This window comes from Doryrhamphus excisus, linkage group LG6, assembly GCF_037039965.1.
Source record: "Doryrhamphus excisus strain RoL-2023G ecotype Guam linkage group LG6, RoL_Dexc_Guam_v1.1, whole genome shotgun sequence".
NCBI classification, from domain to species: Eukaryota; Metazoa; Chordata; class Actinopteri; order Syngnathiformes; family Syngnathidae; genus Doryrhamphus; species Doryrhamphus excisus.
In genome coordinates, this window is record NC_136362.1 from 11,889,974 (window position 1) to 11,900,466 (window position 10,493).

The 10,493-nt window shown below is 41.6% G+C and overlaps 2 protein-coding genes across 3 annotated transcripts; one reads left to right on the forward strand and one right to left on the reverse strand.

Annotated features, from left to right (window-relative positions):
* The first annotated feature begins 2,213 nt into the window (after positions 1-2,213).
* On the forward strand, positions 2,214-4,227 carry LOC131126120 (transcription factor Jun-like). Its single transcript, XM_058068324.2, has one exon. The coding sequence runs from the start codon at positions 2,565-2,567 to the stop codon at positions 3,495-3,497; it is 933 nt and encodes a 310-aa protein (XP_057924307.2). The 5' UTR covers positions 2,214-2,564; the 3' UTR covers positions 3,498-4,227.
* Positions 3,818-10,268, reverse strand: tada1 (transcriptional adaptor 1). Of its 2 annotated transcripts, none has more exons than XM_058068323.2 (8): positions 10,153-10,268; positions 9,603-9,694; positions 9,465-9,530; positions 7,776-7,870; positions 7,449-7,661; positions 7,029-7,180; positions 6,782-6,938; positions 3,818-4,448 (listed from the first exon to the last, which is right to left on the reverse strand). In XM_058068323.2, exons 1-8 carry the CDS (start codon positions 10,254-10,256, stop codon positions 4,443-4,445), a joined length of 885 nt encoding a protein of 294 aa, XP_057924306.2. In that variant the 5' UTR covers positions 10,257-10,268; the 3' UTR covers positions 3,818-4,442. The 2 variants fall into 2 exon arrangements, with proteins under 2 accessions (XP_057924306.2, XP_057924305.2); XM_058068322.2 differs by lacking the exon at positions 3,818-4,448 and adding an exon at positions 4,518-5,316.
* Between the last annotated feature and the right edge of the window lie 225 nt (positions 10,269-10,493).

The following is a 10,493-nucleotide window of genomic DNA, read 5'->3' on the forward strand; positions in this document are numbered from 1 at the left end:
AAAAAAGAACGTCCTGTCTTCACCCCATTGTGTTCTTTTCTTGGGAGTTAAAAGGAAGCAGAACTGCTTGTTTTGAACAACAGAGATAGTGCACACCGAAATCAAGCAGCAAGACAGGAAGAAACAGATGGTCTTCAACAAACATAGCACAGACACTGTTTGAAATTTCATCTGTCTCTCTCACTGCTTGGTGTGTGCGCATGTGTGTGTGTATGTGTGTGTGTGTGTGTGCTTAATGCTTGGAGGTAATCAAAACTTTGCTCTGCTGATACATCAACACGCATGCATACTGGCTTGCCTGTTTTTACTCCAAGTGGTCCCTGGACTGGCCCACCTACTGACTACAAGGCCTCAGCTCCTGATTGGAGACGTTCACGGAGTTAGAAGCAGCTGGCGTTTGCAGGGAAGAGGACAAAGCAATCTTCTGAAGAGAGCCCCCAGACCTGCAGCAGAGGAGAGAAAAACTCACAAACGGACAGAGAAACAGGAAGTATGGCTGAGTCCAGAACAGAGGTGCACAAATGGAGACTTAGTAGTAAAGGTACTAACAGAGAGAACAAAGAAACAAGACTATTCACTCAAGCTGTACTGGACAAAAAGTTAGTTTTTTTTGTTTTTTTTTCAAATCCAGCTTGCATTCTTACTTTAGCGTCTAATGCTCCCACAGGGGTGTGTGTATGAGGACAACATGTCTTGTGCAGTTTGTCCCTGACGTTCATTCTTCCAGTCTGTCTAGAGTTGTTGTCCAATTCCTCACCACCTTGAAGGACACACATTGAATAGTATAAGAATACTCTTTATTGCTCTCTGGTTCTACCATATCTTACTTATTGTGTGGAAATATGGGTTATAACTATAAAAGCAATCACTCGCTGAATGTACCGCAAAAAAGGTCAGTAAGGATAATTCATAATGCCGCCTACAGACAACATACTAACTCCTTATTTCTAAAATCACAAATACTTTAACTTGCTGATATAGTTCATCTTCAAACAGCTAAAATAATGCATAAGGATAAAAATAACCAATTACCTAAAAATGTCATCCAATACTTCTCTACAAGAGAGGAGAAATATGATCTCAGGGAAGAACTACATTTAAATAAAACACTTATATGCTAGGACTACGTTAAAAAGCCATAGCATTTCAGTATGTGGAATCAAACTATGGAATGGATTGAGTAAGACCCTCAAACAATGCACAACGATGAGCCAATTCAAGAAACAATACAAGCAGTTGATGTTTGCTAAATACAAGGATGAAGAGTCTTGAACCAGTCATGATGTGCTATACATATCACTATATTGACACTTACTATGGTACCCATTATGTCATTGGATGGTCATATCACCTCGTACTTTGGTACGTGACAAAAATAAAAAAAATACATTAAAAAATATTAAACTATATTAAGAAAGCAGGAAGTGAACAAATATAACAGTTACTGATTGTAAAAGTACCAGATGGAGGGGTAGGATTTAATAAGCTTTGCTTCTTCCTACTCCTTTTGGACATGTGGAACTGTGAACTGATTATGTGATGCATTCAATTGTAATCTGATGCATGTTCAAATGAAATAAAACCATTACCATTACCAATAATAATGGACACATACTGCAGCTGTACCAGCCTTCTACAGTGCTGTCAATAATAATAATTATTTTCTTTTTTGCATGTTTATCACACTAGCTTCCCATACATTAAACTACATTGGATTGGTTTTAGCATCTTTCATTTCAGCCCAGCATCTATCAATAACTGACCACTTCCAATGCAACATGTAGTTTATAATATATAATGCTGTATTTAATTCTAGCTACATTTAATCATTACAATTCTAGTTCCGAGATGCAGGGCTGTAATCCTTGTTGTTTATATTTCTATATTCATGTTTTGAGGGGATAATTAATGAAAAAAAAACACAGTATATTGCAAGACTAGAAGGTTTCAAGACTAATTGGCCAGAATGTGTTTGTCCAGCAGAATCTGTGCATTAGGATAAGTACCTAACGATTGAGCGGGTAACTAAATATTCAAAAACACTACGTAATCCCAGAGTACATTGCTCCAGTGTCTGCATTACCTAATCCCATAAACCATCGCGGGAGGCGGGGACAACTGCTGTTGTCACAGCAACCCCCATGTCAGTCCTTGTGCCCCGCCCTACGAATCTCCTTCGGCCAATGGGAACCTTTAGAAATGACATCATTGTTATTTTCAGTGGAGCTGCAGCTCAGAGGTGGATAAAGTTCGTCTCCACGTTGGAAGTGATAGAAAGTATTATCCCAATCCGGGCACCGTTTCCTGAGTTTAGGTAGGAGGATCAATCAAAGAAGGATACTTTGTGTGGAATTCCGCTGCGATTTTGGCGGGGAAATCGGTTACTTTAACCGATGATCGCGCGGTTAGCGAGGAAAAAGTTTTCTCGGGACACCAAGTTGTCAAGTGATTGGAACTTCCAACAAAAGGCGGACTCTGTCACAAGGCTGGGGACTCGGAAGTCGTATGTAAATTTGACAGTTAAAAGGTGAGAAAGCATCTTTTTTTAAAGCGATTTAAACTTCATGTCCGGGAAAATGGAAGCGACGTTTTACGACGACGCCGTGAATGCGTCAAACAACTCTCAACACGACGGGACGAGGGTGTACGGCTTCAACGCGAAAACCCTCAAGCAGTCTATGACTCTCAATCTGAACGACCCGAAAAACTTTAAACCTCAGCTGGGCCCCAAGGCCTTGGATATCCTCACGTCCCCGGACGTGGGTTTGCTCAAACTGGCCTCGCCGGAACTGGAGAGGTTGATCATCCAGTCCTGCACCGGCTTGACGACTCCCACGCCGACTCAGTTCGTCTGTCCCAAGAACATCACAGACGAGCAGGAGGGTTTTGCGGAGGGTTTTGCGAAGGCTCTGGCTGAGCTCCACTACCAGCAGATGAGCACCGCGCCCCCTGAGGCGCAGACCACCGGCATTGCATCCGGCGCAGCTGCGTCCGACAGCGGTGAGAACCAGTACAGCTGCACGGTGCGCCCGGAGCCTCCGGAGTACACCAACCTGTCCTCCTTCAACCGAGCCGCACTGGCCTCATCTTCATCTGCCAACGACAGACACCCACAGGCGTGTTACCAGGGACCTCCTGCGGCTCCTCATGTGGAGCACTCTCGCCTCCGCTCCCTGAAGGAGGAACCGCAGACGGTGCCTGAGATGCCCGGTGAGACGCCACCCCTCTCCCCAATTGACATGGAGAGCCAGGAGCGCATCAAAGCAGAGAGGAAGCGCATGAGGAACCGAGTGGCCGCTTCCAAGTGCCGAAAGAGGAAGCTGGAGAGGATATCTCGTCTGGAGGACAGGGTGAAGAACCTCAAGAGCCAGAATACAGAGCTGGTGTCTTCTGCCAATGTTCTGCGGGATGAGTTGGCGCTGCTTAAACAGAAGGTCATGGACCATGTCAACAGCGGCTGCCAGCTTATCCTGACACAGCAGCTCCAGGCCTTCTAGGCTCCCCCGAGGGGGGGGGGGGGGGGGGCGACTTGGGACCAAACTACTCCAAGTGGCCTGAAAGTTGTTGATGAAAGCGGTCATCAGCTCAGGCACTTCCTGCTAACTTTCTGCAGAAAGAAAGTGGTGACTTTGAAACGTTCATGAATGACACGGAACACTCAGAGGAAAAACATCACATCCTTGTGTCATATACTGGGGGTGGGCGATATCGATACGATACCAAGTACCAGTGCCAGTATTGCCAATACTTTTTTACTTGAAATACTTCAAAAACAAGAATGCAAAATAAGGTTACAAAATCATTTGACTTTGTTGTAACATCTACAAAAAAAATAGTGAAAATAACAAGAACTGAAATATCACTCAGATACCAGCACTACCTTCGGTATCAATACTGCCATCGATCACCACCCCCCCTCATCATATACATCTTTTTATACTAGTCCATCCAATACTGATGTCGGAGCATCTGGTCATGACCTATGATGTCAAACAGGTTGCAATAAAAATCATTTTAGAGACGCACTTGTACAGAAACACTAACATTGTCACCTTTACGCTCAGGTGTGAAGCACTGACTTAACCTGCCTTACTTTTAATCCTCGCAGTGATGCAACTTTTGGGATACAGGTGTAACCAATGTTAGACATTAAGTCATGTTTATATGTTTGGTTTTTTTTGAGCACTTCACAATTGTACATATGAGAAAATAAAACATTAGACACAATCGATGGTGTTTGTTAATTATAAATGCTGTCACTAGTAATTAATGCATATGGCACACTAGGCAGACCAGACACTGAGTCATTAGATGCACGTCACTGCTTGGAAGCAGCCTCAAGCTCTGATTGGACATCATACCGGAAGTGAGCAGCGCTGTGCCATATATGGGATGAGGGGGGGGCAGAGTGGGAGGGATGAGTCACTGTCTTCCCTGTCCTTTTATTTCTAAAAAAGGGGAGAGAAACAAACACACTTTTGAAGATTAATATTGTATAAATTCTAATGTAGAATATGTTAATTCTGCGGAGTTATTTATTCAATACAAATTACAAAAGAAATTATACAAAATGTAACCTGCATTGGCGTTATATACAAATGTTCTACTTATGTACACGTGCACACGGGACCGCTAAATGGGTCAAACACATTCACGCTTATCAAATATTTTAGGAATACTTTAAACATACATTGCGGGGAGCCGAAACAGGGGAAGCATCGATCGGGCCCCCCTTTTCAGACTCCGCATCTACTTTTAGCACCGTGGGGAGTGCCGGATTTTAAAAAGGTTCAAACTGTGCTTTTAGCGATGCCATGAGATACCTACCTTATGTATATCTCTCAAGTATATTTTCAGATATTAGTTTTGTTCATGTTTCTTGAACTACATGAACAGGAGCCACAGTATTGCCTCGCTAAAACTGAACACTTTAAAAACACAATTCTCACAGAATGAACATTTGCCAACACGAGGCTGGCAGTCTGTAGCCCACCGTGTTGTCCACCTTCCGTCCATTTTGTTTCATCTTGGTCCATTGATCATGCTTGCTTCAGTTTTATGTGAGGGTTTTCAGGTTTCTGCACATAATACTTCTTAATCCATTGTCAGCAGAGGACAAAGTTTACGTGCCAGTTATTTCCGCAGACTGCATCCATAAACATCTCAGCTGATCATCACGCCGTCCTTGGCAGCAAGACGTTGCCTGTGCACGTGGTCCTGTTCTAGTTCTTCATGGCTGGGGTGCCAGAGCCGTGACAGGATGCGTTCCATATTGAGGGCATACATGGTGTGGGAGGGCATTACTCCGTGGTGAACCTGCAGCAGATCCGTGTTTTAGGATAAACATAAACCCGTGCAAGTCAAATAAAGGCAGGACAGGATGAATGTTCATGCAGTAGATCCCCGCTTTTCCCTGATTGTGAATCAACCTTTAAAATCAAACTGACAAAATACGCTGTTCAAGTCCCAAGAAATCATATGGAGGTCGTACACAACTGCAGCATATCCAAGGAGTGTGTTTTGCAGTCACTTTGGATTCTTTGTGTAACCAACCACAGAAGACTACTAGTAATGGCTAAAAGGGAAAATGTGTTGATAACCATAGTTGGTGATAGTTGACCACTTATTGTGTGGAAATTTGGGGTAATAACTATAAATGCAATCTTCACTCGTTAAAATGTACTGCAAAAAAGGTCAGTAAGGATAATTCATAATGCCGCCTACAGAGAACATACTAACTCCTTATTTGTAAAATCACAAATACTTAAACTTGCTGATATAGTTAATCTTCAAACAGCTAAAATAATGCATAAGGCTAAAAATAACCAATTAGCTACAAAATGTCATCCAATACTTCTCTACAAGAGAGGAGAAATATGATCTCAGAGAAGAACTACATTTCAAACACTTATATGCTAGGACTACGTTAAAAAGCCATAGCATTTCAGTATGTGGAATCAAACTATGGAATGGATTGAGTAAGACCCTCAAACAATGCACAACGATGAGCCAATTCAAGAAACAATACAAGCAGTTGATGTTTGCTAAATACAAGGATGAAGAGTCTTGAACCAGTCATGATGTGCTATACGTATCACTATATTGACACTTACTATGGTACCCATTATGTCATTGGATGGTAATATCACCTTGTACATCGGTACGTGACAAACATAAAATAAAAAAAAACTTAAACTATATTAGGAAAGCAGGAAGTGAACAAATGTAACAGTTACTGATTGTAAAAGTACCAGATGGAGGGGTAGGATTTAATAAGCTTTGCTTCTTCCTACTCCTTTTGGACATGTGGAACTGTGAACTGATTATGTGATGCATTCAATTGTAATCTGATGCATGTTCAAATGAAATAAAACCATTACCATTACCATAGGAACGGAAACAAAAGTTATGGCGGCAAAGGAAAGTGGCCCGGACGTCTCTGTCCTGACTGCTCAGCATGAATGAAAGACAAATGAATGTGCTTTGGTCCTCAAGAGCCAAGCTGCCTGCGTAGGCTTGTCACTGCATCAGTTAATGGCGGGTACACCACTTATTGTGGTTAACATCAGTTCTGCATCATTCCTGCTTCTTTAAAACATATATGATGTTAACCTGCAACTTAAAATGTATGGAACCGTGGCAACAGACTCTGGGATGGATTATTTAAATTACATTTCCATCATTACTTCAGGAAAATTAGAATCCCAAAATGGATGATGTTTGATTTCCACAGTGTTCTGTGATGTGAATTTGGATCATACGTGTCATGTACGAGTCTGACCTGTAAGGCCTCCAGAAGGTCAAACATGGTGACGGGTGGGAGGGCAGTGTGGAGACTGTGAGCAGAACAAGCCAACAAGTGAACCGCTTGCTGCTCTGCCTCATCTGGGGAGGTTTGAGGTGGTGGGCCGGCAGGTAGAGAAGCACTTGGAAGTGGGCTGAATAAAGCCAAAGGAAAAAAAATAACAATAAAGAAGATGTATTTGAAACCACAGTGTAACAAAAAAATACGTCAATATTATTCCTACCATTCGGTGACGCTGTGATATGCAGCAAGGCTGTTCTTTAGATAAGGCTGCGGTGTGACATCATTGCCAAAAGCGTAAGGAAAATGGCCGTCCCGTATGCGGTATGATTTTCGTCGGGAAATCACGGCAGTCAAAACATCTTTCAGGTGGTGCTGTAATAAAACAGAGCTCTCAATCAGGCTTTGGTCAGTAAACACACCTGGCAACCCTATCACATGCATGATAAACCTTGTATGAATGGTGAAATCCAACACAATAACACATTAACGAGTATGAACGAGTCCAATCCAGTCCAATTTTAATGTAAGTCAGGACTCATACTTAAGTCACAAAATACAAAAATGAAATTATTTAAAAAATAATATTTTTTGTTATTACTGTCACTTTCATCAGAGCAGCCCATCCCTAGTAAAGACCCACCTCCACAGCACAGGTCATCGCAGTGACTGCGTCCTCTGTGATGTTATCCAGGCCCAGCTCAAAGGCCGTCACCATCATGCGGGCCTCCAGTTGTCCCCGGGTGGGCAGCAGCAGAGTGTGGGCGCTGAGTCGCAGCTCCTCATCCTCGCCGGCCACCTCCCGAGGACTGAACGGCTGCGCTGCACTCAGAGGGTTCTGAGGCTGGAAACGATGCTGAGGGATCACACGAGACATACAAATGTATGACAGGAAAACAATTTAATATCATTACTCCATAAGAAATGTAGTTTAACCTGACAACACACAATTTTAACGATGATGACCTACGTCAAATTTCTGTCTTGAAGAACATTTCTTCTTTCCTTTGGGTTTGCCTGGCTTGGAAGAAGAGCCACCTTGCCATTGTAACTGTCCAGCACCCTCTAGAGGCCAAAAAAGGCAAAATAAATTTTACACAATTACAGGAAAAAGCTTAAAGAAACAAACCAAGCAATCATAGTATTATCAGAAGCCATTTCATATCATCATCAATTGTGTTTTGTATAAACTTACTATGACTATTAGATTATTTTTTAATTTTATATGAATATCTTGTAATCAAACGTATTGTACAAAAGGTCCTATTTCACAGCTTACCAAGACATTTTGGACCATTATGTAATGCAACTTTGAGTTTGAGAGTCCACTTTGGTTCCAGAGTGTCTTTGTTGACAATAAAGTTAATAAACTAATGTAGCTACAAATGTGAAATGTATTTTTTATTGTCTGACTTCATTCAGACAAATTAGACATTCATTCTGCATCCCGGGCTTAAAACTTCACAAGTCAATATTATAAAACCAAATGGGGTTATACTGTATATACAGTGTTTTCTATTTCTTTGAATATTTGTCACACTTTCATATCAACAAACAAATGTAAATATTCGTCAATGGTAACGCCACTGAACACCAAATTAAAATTTTAAATAAAAAATAAATCTGTTGGTGACCTCAATCTGAAACTAACTTGGGTTCTTCAGCAGTACAATGATCCAAAACACACCAGCCCCTAAATGTAGTTAGAATGTTGTATTCTCGTGTTAAACGCTACCGTTTCAGATAATAAGGTTTGTGCATTTGAAAGTGAGCCCTGAAAGAAGCTTGGGATGACTGTTCCTTTGTGATGTCACACAGGAGTGGGCTATGAGTGGAATACATTAAAACAGATCATTTGTACGGCAAGCACGGAATCTAAAGAAATACAGCTGAATAGGTGCGGATTCTGGAAGAACCAGAAAGCTTTCTGTGCTGGTTATTGTGTGAAGCTGCTTTAGCGGAGTCCAGAACTCAATACAAAGGGTCAAAAAATGAACATAATAGGTCCCCTTTAATAAAGTTTTAAAAACATAATTTTGTCTTGGGCGGCATGGCGGCACAGACCTCACAGCTAGGAGACCGGGGTTCAATTCCACCCTCTTCCGCCATCTTTGTGTTGAGTTTGCATGTTCTCCCCGTGCATGCGTGGGTTTTCTCCGGGTACTCCGGTTTCCTCCCACATTCCCAAAACATGCTAGGTTAATTGGTGACTCCAAATTGTCCATAGGTATAAATGTGAGTGTGAAAGGTTGTTTGTCTATATGTGCCCTGTGATTGACTGGAGACCAGTCAAGGATGTACCCCGCCTCTCGCCCGAAGACAGCTAGGATAGGCACCAGCACCCCCCGCGATCCTCATGACGAAAAGCGGTAAAAAATGAATGAATGAATGAATAATTTTGTCTTCAGTTGCATTGTCAGAGTAATATTTAAATTTGTTTGATGATGAAACATTTAACTGTGGAAAAACCATGCAAATAGAAATCAGGAAGGTCTACTTGACTACTTGCAACACTATATGCCTTGTTCAGTTCAATTACTGTATATTCTTTTACTAGGTAATCAAAAGGTGGTACCAGCCAAATGCTACCATTGTGGCAGACGACATAAACCTTAGTCTGTATTGCTCCAACATAAATACATAAAGTACTAATACGCACCGGGTGTGGAGACGATGATCTGGCAGCGTGTGAGGATGGCCAGGAGGAAATCATTGTGAACATGGACTGCGGAGAAGGAAAGTCAAAGTAAACACTTTGTTGAATTTAAAGCAGTATCTTTGATTTTTGTACACAAACCATTTTCCTGCGCCAACAAGCGTCGTGCTTCAACGTCAAACTCCTCCTTGCTGATCTTGTGCTTGAACCATAGTTTCAGGTTGGCCCAGTAACTGAGTGAACAAACACAAAACACAACATAAACAAGCAAGCACAACATTAGATAGATAATATTAGATAGGCTAGTATTAATTTAATAAATGTGCGCGTGTGTATTTTGCAGTGTTTATAACAGCAACACGTGCCACTGTAGGTTTTGGTCAGATTAGTATGTTTATGTCACTTTAATGGACTCGAGAGCAGTTTGGCAAGTAAATTAACGTATTAAAACCTTTATCCAATACCGAAACAACACATAGCTGCATCAAACTTTGAGGGCACAGATAAACACAGCCTCATTTAGATTCCAATAACTGTTGCTAAGGAGAAACGCCGCCATCACTAGCGAAAGCTAGCCACCTGCTAACTAACGCGCGGTTCGACAACGGCGAAATCACATTGAATTCCCACACATAAACCAAGAAAATAAACAGAAACGCCAAATCAAGAAATGACGCGCGCGGTTACTTACTGTTTCACATTATCGCCGATTGCATCAGTTAAATTCTTCTTGGCGATTTCTAGCTCGCTAGCATGAGATGCCATTGCTCTCGTGAAGTTGCGCTGTGACGTCATCACCCAGCGACGTACTAGTTGTTCCCCCAGAGATTCACAATATATATTTTCACATTATTTCACTACATAAACAACAACTTAAAGTACAATACAATACAATTTCAATACCACATGGGCACTATAATCACCCCTAATTCGTATTAATTGTAGAGTAAACTATGCAAAATATATATTTAAGATAAGATATGCCTTTATTCGTCCCTCAGTGGGGAAATTTGTAAAATTTAAAACAATCGA